This window comes from Mchenga conophoros, linkage group LG13 (genome assembly GCF_057382185.1).
Source record: "Mchenga conophoros isolate Kocher_MC1m ecotype Shallow Benthic linkage group LG13, M_conophoros_male_GT1.1, whole genome shotgun sequence".
NCBI classification, from domain to species: domain Eukaryota; kingdom Metazoa; phylum Chordata; class Actinopteri; order Cichliformes; family Cichlidae; genus Mchenga; species Mchenga conophoros.
Genome location: NC_140538.1, coordinates 19199381 through 19217065, shown reverse-complemented (window position 1 = coordinate 19217065; position 17685 = coordinate 19199381). Strand labels below are relative to the sequence as shown.

Here is a 17685-nt window from a genome sequence, read left to right as displayed (position 1 = left end):
AGTAATCTGCATTAGAAAAGGTCAATGTAAAGAGAATATGAACGATTTCCCTATAGTCAATTGTTTTTAACAGTTGCTCGAGCGTAAGCGCGATTAGATAATTACATTTGCTTGCTTTTATCATTTAAGAAATATTTCTAAATTGAGCTCTATTATATCCTATACCGAACTGGAGATTGTTACTCATGCTTTTATCTCTTCACGACTGGACTATTGCAATTCCCTGTTTACTTGTTTAAATAAAGGTTCTTTGGAGCGTCTGCAGATCGTTCAGAATGCTGCAGCAAGACTTTTGACGAAAGCTTCTAAATTTTCACATATAACACCGTTGCTCATGCAGTTACATTGGCTTCCTGTTGAATTTAGAGTCCAGTTTAAGATTTTGGTTTTAACTTTCAAGGCTCTTCAACAACAAGCACCACCATATATCATTGAACTTTTACAGCCCTATGCCCCTAGTAGGTCTCTGAGGTCGAGTAGTCAGGGCCTACTTGTCATTCAGTATACGAGACTGAAAACTAGGGGTGATAGAGCTTTTGCTACTGTGGCCGCCAGACTGTGGAATTCTCTTCCTCAGGACTTACGATCCGCTGATTCATTGATTACTTTTAAAAAACAGCTAAAAACACATCTTTTTAAAACTGCCTTTTGCTAACTTTGTTTGTATTTTGTCTTTTTAATCTGTTATATCTTGTAAAGCACTTTGTGATCTCTATCTAGAAATGTGCTATATAAATAAAATTTTACTTACTTACTTACTTACTTAAATTAAACAACAATAACAGTAATTCAATAGCTTAACTTGATTTCCACAGGAAGGAAGGACTCACTCTCTTTGAAGTTCAGTGCCCCATTTTTCCATTATCATTTTACCATTTATAGACTGTGGCTAAATCTGTTCCTGGCTAGAAACACAGAGGATGAAAGACGTTGCCTGTGGAGCCTCGCCGATGACCCTATAGAAAAAAATAGACCTTCTTAAATAAGTTCTTTGATTATTTTGGTGTTGCTCACTGTCATGGTATTTTTTTCTTCTTCTTTGTGTAGCTTGTTTTTCTTTTAAATGAAACTAAACTAAAATCTTAAAATTAGAAATAAAAAATAATTTTTAAATTATTAAAGTATTTTACAGTTTTTCTCATATGCTAAAACACAAAAGCCAGTCCTCTAAACCAAATGACCAGTTGTCTAAACACATTTACTAAATCTAGCCATCATTTACCAATATCATAAACACATGCAGACACAATTCACAGAACACAATCCTCCGTTGTCATAAATCTAAACACATCTTTCCTTGCTAAAACACAAGTTGCAAAAGAACTCTGCTCATATTCTCAAATGAAAGCTCATGTGATGCAACATGCTTGCCACAGTCAGCAATATTTGAACACAATGAACACACCTGGCGTCATTCATTACACACAACGACTCAAAATTGAAGACACCTGTTGCTAATGCTGTGACTACATGTATAAAAGCAAGTTCAGAGTGCACAGTATGCTGAAGAGGTCAAGCGAACACACTGGATGAAGGCAGAGTCAGGGGAAGAGGAATTTGATGCAGAGCAGGGAGAAGAGCTGGCCCTGGAAGAAGAGCTGGCCCTGGAAGAAGAGCTGGCCCTGGAAGAAGAGCTGGCCCTGGAAGAAGAGCTGGCCCTGGAAGAAGAGCTGGCCCTGGAAGAAGAGCTGGCCCTGGAAGAAGAAGAGCTGGCCCTGGAAGAAGAAGAGCTGGCCCTGGAAGAAGAAGAGCTGGCCCTGGAAGAAGAAGAGCTGGCCCTGGAAGAAGAAGAGCTGGCCCTGGAAGAAGAAGAGCTGGCCCTGGAAGAAGAAGAGCTGGCCCTGGAAGAAGAAGAGCTGGCCCTGGAAGAAGAAGAGCTGGCCCTGGAAGAAGAAGAGCTGGCCCTGGAAGAAGAAGAGCTGGCCCAGGAGGGAGAGCAAGACAACCTCGCACCATCTTTACGGATGAGATGCGAGCAACAGTCATTGACCATGTCATTGTCCATGACAATGGCTGAAGCAGGACTAAGAGTCCGTCCAAACCTGAGTAGGTTCACCGTGGCCACCATTATCAGGGCATTCAGACAACACAATAGGTATTGTACTCGATTGCTTTCTTTGTCACAATACAGTTTTACAAACCTGTGAAAGTAGTCTATTGGTTTCATATCAATTGTGACTGTATTGTAACACATGTCAATTGACAACACATGTTTCTTTCTTTAGAGTTGAAAGAATGCCACATAGAGATGGGAGGGTTGCCATATTTACAGCGGCACAAGAAACCCTCATTGTGGATATGGTTCTGGGAACAACCTCATCAGACTCCGGGAGATCAGAGACAAAGTCATTGCCGATAATGTCAACTTTGAGAGCATTGACGATGTCAGCTTGGCCACAATGGATCGAGTTCTCCGGCGCAATAAGACGCGGATGAAACAGGTCTATGGGGTTCCCTTTGAGCGCAACTCTGCGCGACACAAAGACCTACGTTACGAGTATGTGCAAGTAAGTATACATCCATGTTAACAGTACAGTTAGTGGACATATTGTGTTGCTCAGTGGCCTACATTACTTCTGGACAATACTGTGCTACCTGATTGAATGTTGTTCTGAACACCTGTGCACTTTCACATTTTCACAGAGGATATTACAGTTGGAAACGATGGCCAGACCTCATGAGTACCTCTTCCTGGATGAGGCTGGTTTCAGCCTGCAGAAACGAAAGAGGCTGTAACATCATTGGCCAAAGAGCCATCACTGAGGTCCCTGGCCAACGGGGGGGTAATATTACCCTTTGTGCAGCCATGGGTCGGAGGGGCTTGTCCACCGGCATGCTGTCCTTGGGTCTTACAACACCCAACGTCTCCTCACCTTCCTAGAAGAACTAAAAGACATCCTCCTGGACCACCACCAACACCATCCTGGGCCCGCACATCACATTTATGTGATCATTTGGGACGATGTCCGCTTCCACAGAACAAACCAAATCAGAGAGCGGTTCACCACCAACTGTGACCACTTTTTAAACGTCTGTCTGCCACCTTACTTCCCTTTCCTGAACCCTATAGAGGAGTTCTTCTCATCGTGGAGATGGAAGGTTTATGACAGACAACCATACACAAGAGAGAACCTCCTAAGGGCAATGGAGCTGGCCTGTGTTGACATCCCAGCGGAGGCCTTCCAAGGATGGATTTGCCATTCCAGGGCGTTTTTCCTGCGGTGCCTGGCAAGAGACAATATAGCCTGCGATGTGGGTGAGGTGATGTGGCCCAATGCAGCTCAGCGACATGATGCCGCACAGTGATTGTGGTGTGAATAATGTAAATAAAAAATAATAATAAATTTAAAAAAAAACCAAAAGCTTCACACCCTGATCATGTTTTCAGGAGTACTGTTGTGTACAATAGATTCTGTTTTTGCATTCAGTTGTGTTACAGTAGTGTACGTACATGCAGGATTTTCTATAGATTTATACTCTTCATATGAAACTCACAAATCTAAATGCCTAATCCTCTGCAGAGATCTACGACAATCCGTTACTGTATGGTTTATAAAAAATATGCATTGGCAGTTATGAAACAAAGAACCTTTTCACAAATTGAGCATTGTGTTTTCAATTGTTTTGCTGTAGTGTGTAATGATGTGTATAGTGTTTACATTTTTTTTGAAAGCTTCAAGCTGCTCTTTTGGCGTGAAAGTTTGAGTTTTGCAGTGGGAAGGTGTGGTTGTATTTATGTAGCTTTAGAAAAGGGTGTTGTGTTTAGACATTGGGGAACATGGTGGAAACGTTTGTGAAATCTGTTTTAGCATTTGCGAAAAACTGTAATATGGACGAATGTTATATCTACGGCATCTCGCTCTTGAACGTGCCCTGGTGCTCGCTATGATTGACGGCTTGGTGGGCGGAGACTCGAAGCGAAGATTGCTGAGTCATAGTGACGCAACTCCACGCTACGCTCCGCCTGAAGATGTCACGTGTGTTGAAGTAGGAGGGCGTTCATATGAACAACACTGAGCGACTGCGTGCGGCAGAGTGGTTCCGAAACACAGACTTCTCTACCGGCGCACGTCGCTGTCATTCCCCCCCCATATAGCTGCGCTTTTACTGGCTTCAGTCCGTAGCTGTTTACCGAGCTGGTGTCACCAGGCACTAAGTCGTCCGTTTAGCAGCGGGTGCGGAGTTATTAACTCACGGTACCGAGCTAACGAGGCATTAGCAAGTGATGAGCAGGGGCCTGTTTCTTTTGGACGTCCAGCTGAGGTTACCGACAGGGCACGTTGTTGCTTAGAAACCCCAAGAGATCCTTCATTCAGCCCGCGGCTCTGTTGAAAGCCCTCCATACTCTGCCGCTTGTTTTAACCGACGCTTCATGCGAGCTCTCCCACCTGGACAGACGAGCTAGCTAGCTATCGCCCGGCGTGCCGTTTAAATAGAAAGCAGGCAGCAAGAGCCGAACAGCGGTCACTTTATACCTGCAGTCAGCGTGTGCGATGGGTCTACTGTCACAGGGATCTCCACTGAATTGGGAAGAAACCCGAAAGTATGCTGACCACATTAGAAAACACGGTATCATCCAGTTTCTCAACATCTACAACAAACTGAAGGATCGTCAGAAAGATGTGCTAAAGTGGGGCGATGAGGTAAGGATTGTGGAATAATATTAATGCTGGTGTTGTCTGTTAATGCTTTTAATCTATTAGTAATGCGGCTGGGCATGATGCAACAGTGGTCCTGTGTTGATAGACTAATTAAGTGTGTGTGTGTGTGTGTGTGTGCGCACCTTGACCGACTGCAGCACATACACATGTAACTGCAACAAATCCTGCAGCTCTTTGATACTGTATACCAACGGTGGCAAACATAAGGCCCGGGTTCCAGAATTGGCCAGGCAAAGACTCCAATCCGACCCTCTGGCCATATTTGGAAAATTTCAAAGGAAGGCATAAGTTTTGGACTTTTAACTGTATTTTTACATATATTACAGCTTGCCCTACTCTGCCTACACACAAGTAATTAAGTAATAGATAAACAATTAAATGACAGAAAAGTTCGTGTTTGTCTGATATAGAATTTTCAGTTTTTCATGTGTCCACCATAAAATAAATAAAGCAGGACATTTTCTGTAAATTAAAAGAAAAGGTTTCCTGCTTTATGGGCAGCAATTTTAGACATTTCTTTATCGTGTAGAAAAACCAAGATGTGCTTGTTGAAATCGTGCTTCTTTGCACCAACCGCTCCGGCAGCTGTATATGGGCCCCGATGTAAAACTAGTTTGGCCTCCTTGCAATATGTGAAGCAATGTAATTCCCAGCATGTTTGAGTTTATTGACATGACAAGGCCGTAACCATGGAGCCAGTTTTGACTTTTAAGTCAGGTGTTGGGGAGCGTTGAATAAGAGTTGAAGAGAGCCGTGAGCAAAAAACACGACAAAACAGAAGTCCAGCTTTGTCACTGGTGGTGGTCCAACACTCATTTATTTTCCCTTACTGCTTACACTGCTGGCATGCCTGCTTCCACATGAGGACACTCCTTATTGTGTGGATGGTAACTTAATGGCTACTATGCAATGTATGTGGGTTTGTCTGTTGCTCGCTGTGGTTTTCTTACATTTTCATTCAAAACTTCACATCTCTTCATCCGTCACCAGCCACAAAAATCTGTACAGCTTGAACAAAGTATTTTGATTTCAAACCATGTGGAATGCTGTTGTTATAGATTAATCCCTCTTTCAGACAGGGGATTACAGGGTAGCAGAGTCAAAAGTCAAGGAAATGTAACTGATGAATTGGAATTGATGTGATGGCATCTATAGCGCCGATGGAAAGTCTGGTGTTTATTTAAAAAAATTAAAAAAAATCAGGCAAGTACTTTAAATACAGTATTTGTCTAATTCTGTCTTTGATCGTTTTGCTTTTAGGTTGAATACATGTTGGTGGAGTTTGACGACAAGGATGAGAAGGTTCGCCTCGTCCTGAATGGTGGAGATGTTTTAGCAACTCTGCAGGACCAGGGAGAAAACATAAACCCCAAGTAGGTACAGTGTGTGTGTGTGTGTGTGTGTGTGTGTGTGTGTGTGTGTGTGTGTGTGTGTGTGTTCAGTTGCATATGCTACTAAAAGATGAAAGATGCTCATAATTTACTTGGCTAGTGTTGTTTTCTCCTTTGTGTCTCCTCCCAATATTAAACTGGGGATCTTTTACTCGTTAGGCGAATGTGTAAACCACTACACTGTGGAGGAGACACTGTGTTGTTGCACTGAAATGGCAACACACAAAACTAGAATATGAAAAACATTTGAATAAATGCCACACCTCAAATGTCAGGAGCTGTGACAAAAAGGCTGTCGGTTTGTTTTGAATAAATGTAAGCTGAGAGATTAATGGCGGATTTTGCTTTGCTTATGACACAGTGGGATAATAAGAAGAGGAGGAGTGAGATGAGATGCTGTATAAAGGTTAAATCAGCATGCATTGCAGGTGGACACTTTCTTTTTGTATTTGTTTTGTTATCAGCCTCAGTGAAAGCTCCTGAGTTGGTGCATGGCGGCTTTTTTATAACTTAAATTGGAAGTGCAGCAGTTAAGAGAAAACACTTCTTTTTGATATGCATCAATGTGACTTAAAGTAACAGATGCTATAGCTGCTCAGTGGAGGTCTTATGCATTAGAAATTACAGCTCCCTATAGGGTTGGGCCATATTATACCGTTCACGGTAATACAGGTATAATGTTAGGCAACGATAGGAAAATGAAATATCGCGATAGAATATGAGTAAAACGCGCATGCGCAGTGCCTTTGTTTTCATACGCACATGGCCGATTGTTGAGTGAAACAGATGAACCAGAATTGGTTTGTACAAATGGTGCAACTTCAGTGATGTGGAACTGGTTTTGTGTTTGTCCGTCAGATACACGACAAAGCACTTTTTTTTGCAGAACATGCAAGCGGCCGTTGTTATTGTCGTATTTGTCGGACTAAGATGCTCTTAAATCTGGGAGTAAACTGGGTCCTAAACTCCGTATATTTCAGGTCAAACGAACACTGCAGCATCACTGAGAGTTAAACTGTCTAAAGTCTTTCATCTTTAATAAAACGATCAGCATTGGTGCTTTACCAGGTGTAACTATAAAGTTTAACTTCCAGGCATCCATTAAAACAAAAGTTATTACATTTAACGGAGTTAGAAGTTAACAGGAAGCTAGCGGAAGTTAGCTCGCTAGTTTCGCTAGTTACCCAAGAATGATATTGCATGTTCTGACTGAGAGATTTCTGAAAAAATTCAAACGTTCAGCTCTGCTATCACTTCCAACATAAATGAAGACAGGAAACTAAACAGCAGTGACGTTTGTAGGGTTACTGAAGTTGGGCTAGCTGGTATATAATGATGTGCTACGTAATCGCTAGTGACACAGCTATGTTAGCATAACATAAACAGTGAAGCTGGAGGACGAACACTTAACACTTTTCCACTTATAAAAGTTAACGTGAAGGTTCCTCATGGTTAGAGACAAATGCAATCGCATGGCAGGATGCTGTAAACGGACCAAATTTCAGTCAGGAGAACAACTGAGATAATCCATCCACAATACGAGGTTAGTCATTAATATACTGCAACAACATGGGAATAGAGCAGCTGCCAGAGAATTCAACATTAATGAATCAATGGTACAGAAGTGGAGGAAGCAAGAAGAATGAGTTTAATAAAGTTTGATTTATCTGACTGCTTTGTTTCGCTTAATGTGCCTTATAATCCTGTGCACCTTATGGTCCGAAAAATACGTACTGCACACTGCAGTTTAATGTTGCAAAGCACCTCTTTTTAACTTCAGTGGATATTATACATGGTTATGCTCAGGATATGTCAGCCCATTTCCACTGGAAATGCCTTTTGGTTAAACTTTCAGCAAGGAATTTGCATTTGCACTGTTACATTTTTATAAAGCTTTAATGTACATAAAAACCAGCTTCTTGTTTAAGTGAAAATAAATGGAAGGTTGTCTTTTTGCGCTAGTAATGTTGTGGAGTTGTATTTTGTCTCGCATCAATTATATCGTCAGTTATATCGTTATCGCAAATTTTCAAATCTATATCGTGATAAATATTTTTGGCCATATCGCCCTGCTCTAGCTCCCTATTCCTCCAGCTGTTGCAGAACATTTAGTTTAATGTGCAATGTTCAACAGAGTTCTGTGGCAGCTTATTCCCACAAAAATAAAATGCTAAACGTTTTTTACATGTTTTTTATTTACATGTATACACACACACTTAAACAAAAGCACCTGAGAAGTGCAGTTGAGTTGAATGTCCCATTCTGAGTGTGCAGGCAGGAGTCAGACCCTCCTGTCTCATCCTGTTTTTCACTCTCAATCAGCTGTTTCCATTCACTGTATTTGAGTATTTGTTTGTTTTTGTTTTTCCTCAAATCACACAAGTTGGTGCCATTAACAGAAATCTTGAGTATTTTTGCTGTGAAACGCTCCTGAGATCAGTAGGTTTTTTTTTGTTTGTTTTTTTTTTACTAATATGATCTCAGATTAACTTTTTTTTTTTTTTTTTTTTACTATACACTCTAAAAACTACAGTCTTAAACAGTCAAACATGGTTGTCTTGTTTTATCTCATCAGAAGTTTTTAACCTAAGGTTATAAAAAAAAAAAAAGTGTCCATACAGAACATGCACAGAGACTCTCTGTTGATCACATTGTCTTTGCACAAGCAGTTAACTGGAAGAGACACATCTCCCCAACTCAGAGCTTTGAGTTATTCTGTTTGATTTTGGCACAGCCCCACAGGCTCCCTGCACATGGTACCAAAGCTTGAATCTTCCAGTCTTTCTGCTCAATAGTTCAATTAATATTGCAGCACAAGAAAAGGGTGCGTAGCACACTTGTTAAAAACAAAAAAATGTACAGCACAGTGTTTCTGTGATGTGCCCTTTTTTAGCGTCGTTTAGGTGGCTTTAAAAATATGTGACGCGGAAATTAATCTGTTACAAAAGTTTTGTTGATGACTGACTGACATCTCCAAGGTGATGCCAAGGTATTTCCCCCCTGATGAGCTCCTCCTGGGAATACTGTTTGCATGTCTAATCTGTAGTGCCATCTCTGCAGTCGCTGTAAATGTGTTTGTACAGGCTCCTGAGTGTTATGTTTGCTTGCAGCCCATGACATCGGTCTAAATCTGTGTAGCCAACTTCACCCAGGGGAAATACCAGTGACAGTGGGAATAGTAGAGCCGATGCATTCCTCATTACTGCCCCTCTGTCGCACACACCAAAGAGCAGGCTCAGAAGCACAAATGTGTCGCGTTCATTTGCCCCTGCCAGGATTACGCCCGACGTATGATAAAGGGAGAGCGGTCCGTTTATTTAATCAGAAAGGTCATCGTGATACTGAAACCAGGGGCTTTTTTTCCAGCCTGACCTCTAAGTGTTGTAGCTTAATAATACACTTTGTGTGTTTTTGCAGTCACCCCACACTGTGGAGACCAGAGTATGGTAGCTACATGATCGAGGGAACTCCAGGTCAGCCATACGGCGGGACAATGTCAGAGTTCAACACTGTTGAGGGCAACATGAGGAAGAGGCGGCGCGAGGCGTCGTCTGTCCTGAACCCCAGAGAAACGCTCTGCACCGTCACCGCATTTCCAAGGTGCTTCAGTTTATACTGATCAAAGGTTTTTACCCTCATAAAGGAAGTCAATACAAATGTGAATCTATAAGCTGATATGGGTTTGTTCTAATAAATGTCAGCCGCAGCTTTTTAATGTTGCGTTATGTGATGGTTTTGTTCAGGTTAGGCTGCCCGGGTTTCACCAAACCAGAGTACCGACCAACTCCTGTTGAAACAGGAGTGTCCAAGTCGCTGTTTTTCCCCGATGAAGCCATCAACAGACACCCGAGATTCAGGTAGGCTTCATGGTTGTAATGTCAGTACAGTTTAGATGTGTTTAATTAGAAATTTTGGAGTTAGTTGAGCAAAATGGATCAGAAACTGATGGGCAGGAAATATCCACATGGTTACATGTGATTTTTATTACCTTTTAGATTGTGATGTCATACTTTTGCTTCTTGTGTTTTTATTGTGTAGCACTTTATTATTATTTTTTTAATCTGTGAAAAGTGCTGTATAAATAAATACATTTTACTTGCATTTTTTACGGGTTTTTTTCAGCACTCTAACCAGAAACATACGTCACAGAAGGGGAGAAAAAGTTGTAATAAATGTGCCAAGTAAGTCTGACTGAATTGAGGATATTTTTATATTCTTGTTTTTTTTTTTTTGTGATAAGCAACAATTGCGACCTGTAGATGTGGTCAGAGTCGAACACATCTGTAAGCTACTGTAAATGGAGTTAAAGTTGTGTTGGTTTTTTTTTGTTTTTTTATGTGATTCATTTGCCTTTAAGACATTGTGGAATAAATGCATGTGACCAAATTTCTTTAGTTTTCAAAGACAAGTGCACTCCATCTCCGTTTGTGGAAGAGTTTCCTGAGGATGATGGCGAAGCGGCGAGGGCGGCTCTGCCTGACCATATCTACATGGATGCCATGGGCTTCGGCATGGGCAACTGCTGTCTGCAGGTAGTGAATGAACTGACCGAGCAGCGTGCCACGTCTGGTTGTCTTTGTCAGCTTCACATTCCTAATAAGTAACTTATAAGTGTACTTCATCCTATTTTTACGATGCTTTTGCAGGTGACATTCCAGGCTTGCAGCATTGATGAGGCAAGGTATCTTTATGACCAACTAGCAACATTCTGCCCCATTGTGGTGAGTGGATAAACAAAACACTTGCTTCCTGTCATATATTATGTTTCCGTAACTGACCTCATTCTCAGCAGGACTGTTTCAACTGCTTATCAAGCTATTTATGCGCTTGATGCTGTAGCAGCTTTAGAACCTGCAGTTTTTGCTGTGCTATAGTAGATGTGACGTCTAAGAAGCCAAAAACAGACCACACTGACATAATGGATGCTGTAAATAAACACTGTCTGTGGCTCTACAGTAGATGCACACTCCATGCAGGGGAATGCAAATAGTAAAACCTGCAAACAAACCAAGTGTTATAAATACATATTTATGCAAATTTTTGGTATTTTGTTGATGCAGTCACCTCTTTGATATGCATTCATTTGATTTGTTAGAAGCTCTGAAGCGCTGTTGGGTTCTTAACAGCTATTTAAGGAGGTTGCTCGTTTTTTGTTGGGTTGTTTTGTTTTTGTTTTTTTTGACAAATTTGCATCGATTTTATTTATTTGAACCCACATTTCCTTTAAACGCACTAAAGAGAGTTTTCACTCTTTACCAGATGGCACTGAGTGCAGCCTCACCCTTCTACAGAGGCCATGTGTCAGACATCGACTGTCGCTGGGGAGTTATTTCTGCTTCGGTGGACGACAGGACGCAGGAGGAGCGTGGGCTAAAGGTGAGCAGGTGGACCTGAAAACGGCCAGGAGTAGCCATGACTTTATAAATGTGTTTTATTCATTTGTAGAGGCAGACTTCTGGTGAGTTGTTGGATTTAAAAGGGGCTTTTTGTGTTCCTGTTTCTGACATCTAAAGTCATTAGCTCTTGAGATCCACGGAAGTAACCCGAGTGCAATGGTGAAACTAAGTTACTAGGGAGATTTCCCAACAAAGTTTGAATGTTTTTTTTCTTTTGAGTGCAGTTTTCTGACAGTGCTTTCAAGCAGTTTAATATGATATGAGACTGTGAAACTAACTGCAAAGAGTGCGTGAGCTGCAGGTCAGCATAACCTTTTCATGCTTGATGATGCCAGATGAGCTGAGCTCAGAAAACCCAGTTCAGGCCGTCATTTTAGTTCAGGGTACTGATCAGATTTAAAAACCTCGAATGAAAGTGAGTAGCTTTATTTACTCACTGTATTTCTAGTATTTCTAGTCCAGCCGGTGTCAGTAGTGACAGTAGGCACTCTACATCATGGCTTGACCCTTTTATTTGTAGTTTATGTCAGTCATGTGTTGCATCATGTGCTTTCATGCTTCCTGGAAACTAATCTCTCGTCGTTCCTCCTATAATGAAGTGCAGTGTCACATCTGTGTGTAGAGGCCAAACTAAGATGCATTTCTGCTTTTGCATAATGCTTTTGCATAAAGGTGCAAGGAACAAAACACTGGAAGTTGTATTATAACCACTGCAGTGACTGAGTATGCTCAGATTTCAGATTATACAGACTTTCTTACATGTGTTTAAAAATAATTTGTAATGATGGCTGTTGTAACTTAAATGATAAATATGTATAGTAAAATGGCCAGAGGACCACTGATGGTCTATGCAGTTTGAGTGTTGTGCTGAGTCCTATCAAGTGGCAGTAGTGGATTTAAAATAGGTTTTAGTCAAACACAAATTTCTGCCGTAAATTTCTTGTCATCAACTACTACTTTACTAACTGCTTTTTTCCCCCCTTTTTCTTATGCTTATGATGCTTCTCATCTAACCTTGTAAAGAGCCAACTTTTTATTTTCATTACTAAGTTACTTTTTATTATAGTTTGTTGAAGTGAAAGTGAAGCAGTAACGAAATGTTTTTCTTTCCTTGCAGCCTTTAAAAAACAACAAATACAGGATCTTCAAGTCGAGGTATGATTCCATTGACAGCTACCTGTCCTGCTGTGGGGAAAAGTACAATGACATTGATTTGACGATAGACGAGGAGATCTACAAGCAGCTGCTGAGTGCAGGTACTGATTCTGAAAATACAAACGTTTTAGCCACGGGGGAAATTCTAAACGAGATGATCGCGCAGTAATGAAATGAATAATGCATTCTGTGTGAATAGGCATCGACAAGCTCCTGGCCCAGCACATAGCGCATCTTTTTATACGAGACCCACTCTCTGTCTTTGAGGAGAAAATACACTTGGATGACGAGAACGAGTCCGATCACTTTGAGGTGAGAATTTAAATGATTTTTTAGAAGAGGGCCACCTGCATGTAAAAATGCAGTATACACATGGCTGCAGTGTACACGAATATTCATTCAGACTTCTTGCAGAACCTCCAATCAACCAACTGGCAGACGATGAGGTTCAAACCTCCCCCTCCAAACTCTGATATCGGCTGGAGAGTCGAGTTCCGCCCCATGGAGGTACTGCTCACCTCTTTGACTGTTTTGTTGTAATCTGCTTTCAAATTCAGTGATGTGGTGAGTTGTCTTATTATTATTATTATTATTTTTTTTTTTTTTTTTTTTTTTTTTTTTGCCCTTTCTTTCCAGGTGCAGCTCACTGACTTTGAAAACGCTGCATATGTGGTGTTTGTGGTCCTGCTGACCCGTGTGATCCTGTCCTACAAACTGGACTTCATAATCCCGCTGTCAAAGGTGATAACAACACCACAGTTCTTTTTCTAAAAAAGGAAATTAACCAGTGAGTAGGGTTGTGAATTTTTGTACACAGTGATCTGATACAGGAAGTGTCTTTTATTAGGTGGATGAAAACATGAAGGTCGCGCAGAAGAGAAACGCTGTCCAGGAAGGCATGTTTTACTTCCGCAAGGACATCTTTAAAGGTGCTTAAAAAAACAGTTTATCTTTGGATCTGCGCTTGTTGTCAAGGCCTCAGACTGAAGCAGCTGATATATTTATTTTGCAGGCTGCAACCCGGTGCTCGATGGCACCGCGTCTGCTCAAAACGGCTTGGAGTCTGATGGTGCCAATGAGGAGTACACACTGATGAGCATTGACACAATCATCAATGGAAAGGTGAGTTATTCTCCTGCACATGACGTGTGAGCTATGCTGGTAGTAATGACTCAATAGGAAAATGATGTTGAACGACCGTATCTGTCATTTTATTTCAGTTCACCTTTTTTAAGTCACGATCCCTTCTTTCTTTTTATTTTTAACTTATTTTTTTTTTAAATCCTGTTTTCAGTCTGTAATGACAGATTTATACTTGTAGTGCAAGTATAGGCCAGTCACGTTTGAGGCATTAGTTGCATGCAGGTTAACCGTTGCTGTGAAGAGCAAAAATGCATTAGACGACAACTGACTTTCATCAGACCGTGACTGAGCTGGGGGGGATTGTATCTCTAGACAAAAATGAGGACCTGCAGAGAGAAGAGTTCATTTTTGCTTCGATAACCACTGCTTCAACAACAAACCCAGTAAATTAGCCATTTCCCTGAGAAGTTGATTCAGAAGATTAGAAAGGGGATTCCTAGATTTACGATGCCAAACTCCAATAGCAGTTATTGCAAGGCACTTAATATTGTCAGGCCATGCAATTTAACAAATAGAAACCTAACGATCTTCATCCAGCAGCAGTTGGCAGTGGTGTGTTGGGAATCTTTTAACATAAGAAATATTTGGCAGAAGCAGATGTACACTCCCGTCTGCTCTCCTTTTCTCTTCTTTCCCCTCACCTTGGTCTGGTCATGGCAGATGACTGTCCCTTCCATGACCTGGTCTTGCCAGAGGGGTTTTTTCCTGTTAAAGGGAGTTTTTCCTTCCCACTGTCGCCAAGTGCTAGAGGATTATTGGGGTTTTCTTTCTGATAGGGTCTTTACCTTAGAGTATACAGAGCACTGATTTGACTATTACACAAATAAAAATGAATTGAACAGAGTTGAATTTTATTGATTTTAAAACCTGATGATGTTCTCAACTATAAGTTGTCATTATTCATGAACCAGCTTTTGGATGGAGCACTATACAAGTGATAAGACAATAAAGCTGCCCTCAGTTATCATCGTATTGATTAAAACTAACATGCAGATGTATTTTAGTAGCCAAACTCTGGGATGGAGATGGAGGAACAATATTTCTGCCTGTTTAGAAAACATTGTTTGCAGATGCATGTAGATGAAATGAAACCCGCAGACTTGAGTTATCCAATTTTAAAGGAGCTTTGTTATACAAATAAAAGAGAGACATTTACAATATTAAAAGTTTTGGCCGCAAGGGTATCTGTTTTTAAATCTCTTGAAATAATCTGGAAGGGTTTGTAGTTGCAGTAGTTTAAGTTTTCTTTTTCTATCCTGCTGAGGAGACTTCAGCATTTTGTTTCTTTTTTTCTTTTCTTTTTTCAATCATCAGGAGGGAGTATTTCAAGGGCTTATCCCAATACTTAACTGCTACCTGGAAAACATGGAGGTGGATGTGGACACCAGGTGCACCATCTTGAATTATCTGAAGCTCATAAAGAAACGTGCCTCAGGTAAAGTGTCATTAAAAGGTTAATACTGAGTAGTCTCATAAGCAAAAGCATTTTTCTCCTTGTAACGCTCCCTAAACGACTTCTCCTGATGTTAAATAGGTGAACTGATGACCATGGCCAAGTGGATGAGGGAATTTGTCGCGAAGCACCCCGACTACAAGCAGGACAGCATCATAACCGACAAGATCAACTACGACCTGCTCAGGAAGTGCGACAGGATTGCTAAAGGAGAGGAGCAGTGCCCTGAGCTCATTGGCAACCCAGTTAACAGATCCCAGTAAACGAGAGAGGAGGGCAAAAAATATTGTAGATGATACAAACATGCATGTAAAGAAAGACCAAAGGTGTGGCTCGGAACAGAAGAGGTCCAATCATATGAGAATGCAAACCGGCATGTGTGTAATGTAAAGAAATGCACCTGCTTCAGACATATGTGTGTGTATATACTGTATGAGATTTTTATGATTACAATGTTATTTTAATAGATGAGCAATAAGACATGCAAAGGGTAATAGAAATCAGATGTGTATTTATTTTTATCTGGAAATTAAGCCTATCTGTGAGAATGTAAATGTAGCAAAGAGTTGTACAGTAGTCTGCTTTTAATCTCCTGTAAATACTGTACTTCAGCTCTTTAAAACATTAACACAACTTTTTCTTTTTGCCTTTTTAAAATACATTTATATGACATGTTTGCTTTGCGCTGCTGACCCAATGCGTTCTCATCCCGGGGAGGTCATAAATTAGATACCGTTGACTGCCAGTCATAGTAACGCACAATGTATTGTTTGGTGGTGGTACTCAATGTGAGAGGACCGTGAGATCTACAACATCTGGGGCAGGTTTGTCAGCCTGGAGATCATGAAGTTCACTTTCTTCCCCCCCACTCAGATTACTTTGTTTTCACTTGTTTCTGTTTTTGTTTTGTTTACTATCACTTGTTGGTTGGGGGATGTGTTTGAGTGAGAACCAATCAGTACTCTGTCGCATATAGGCACTAAAGTGAAACTACTTGATCATATGCGGGCATTAAAAACTGTTTTTGTGTTGGGAGGACGTGAATCCCTTTGCAGTGGTAATCCTGCAATGTGGAGGCAAATTTAAAAAAAAGATGGACTGGATGTGACTGACCTGTCTCATGTGACACACCGCCAACTTTGACAAAAACCTCATTATCAGATTCCCCCCGTGGAATGAGAATGAACTGGCTGACGTTGTAGTGGGACCTTTAAATTTGGTGTTGCATTCAAGTGGTAAACAATTGTTTGCAATCTGATGCTGTTTTAAAATAAATCTGTGCAACAGTAAGCTCATGGGTTTCTATTTAATGGAGTCCCATTTCATTTTGCTCAAATATGATGCAGAAGCCTTGGAACCAACCTACACTTTGCAGTGAATTAATAACGGCTCTAGAGTTGACCTTTTAAGGAATAGTGCGTGTTTCAATATTTTTTCTGTTTTGGTCACCTTCTGTTGTAGAAGTCCTGAACCTTGTCACCCACAAGATGGTGGTATTGAACCAGCGTTTCACACAACAGTGACAGATGAGAGCATTACCTCGGTTTGACCTCCAGGATAAAGATAACGATTGTGGTTGGTACAGGCCTACTTATCCTGCAAAAGAAATCAAAGCCCTAGGACCCAATGTTCTCTTTAAAATAAAATGCCCTGGTCTGAATTGATGCATGATTATAGGCTGTGCACAAATATCAGGTTCACACTGTGTACTCATAACAAGAGGACAATCATGCTCTTCTGACAGTAATCTGCAGCTAATGTGCTGTTGGCATGATGATGTGCTGCAATCAATGTTAGGTCTCTTTGTGGAAACAGCGGTCGTTCAGTAACCAGTAGCAGGTCTTCAAAATATTACAGGTTGACCAGTGATTATACAGAAAAACTTCTAAAATGATTATTAGGGGGGATTAAATTCAAAGGGACCATAATGATGACGAAAGATGTTTTAAGCTGTAATCATAGTGGCCATCGGTTGAACTGCAGCTTTTCTAGCCTTCCTGTTGTGATAATACAACAACATTCTATCCTGTGATTGTAACAACAAAGAGTAAGGCTTTTCTTAAAGGCATACTAATCATGGGTTGTTTTTTTTTGTTTTTGTTTTTTTTTTTTTGGGGGGGGGGGGTTATAGTCTCCACCCCCACTCTGATCAGCAGGGTTTCTATCAGCAGAAGGCAGACGTGTACACACCCTTTTCCAAACCATTGGGAAGGGTCAAATTCAGGGAAAGAAACTTCTTTATTTATAAATTTAAAAGGAAAAAGGAAAGCATGGATGCTTACAAAAAATTAGTGGAAAATTACCGGAGCGTTTAGACAAAGACACCATTGTTTCCTTTAGGATTATACGAAGACCAAAAACAGATTAAAAATGAGTTTTGATGTTGATCAGATCAGAAACTTAACTTCAACTAATTTTTAGTTTTTCTGGTTGTTAACATGCATGCTATATCAGATAAATCTGTTAGTTGTATGCTTACAGCTTCT

At 40.8% G+C, this 17685-nt stretch overlaps 1 protein-coding gene across 1 annotated transcript; it reads left to right on the top strand.

Moving 5' to 3' along the window:
• Positions 1 to 3990: 3990 nt before the first annotated feature.
• gclc (glutamate-cysteine ligase, catalytic subunit) lies at positions 3991 to 16489 on the top strand. The gene is made up of 16 exons (XM_085297053.1): positions 3991 to 4643; positions 5922 to 6034; positions 9470 to 9652; positions 9796 to 9909; positions 10175 to 10233; positions 10448 to 10584; positions 10699 to 10773; positions 11312 to 11428; positions 12566 to 12704; positions 12803 to 12915; positions 13018 to 13110; positions 13240 to 13344; positions 13451 to 13532; positions 13616 to 13725; positions 15061 to 15181; positions 15281 to 16489. Exons 1-16 carry the CDS (start codon positions 4494 to 4496, stop codon positions 15460 to 15462), a joined length of 1893 nt encoding a protein of 630 aa, XP_085153179.1. The 5' UTR covers positions 3991 to 4493; the 3' UTR covers positions 15463 to 16489.
• Positions 16490 to 17685: the final 1196 nt, after the last annotated feature.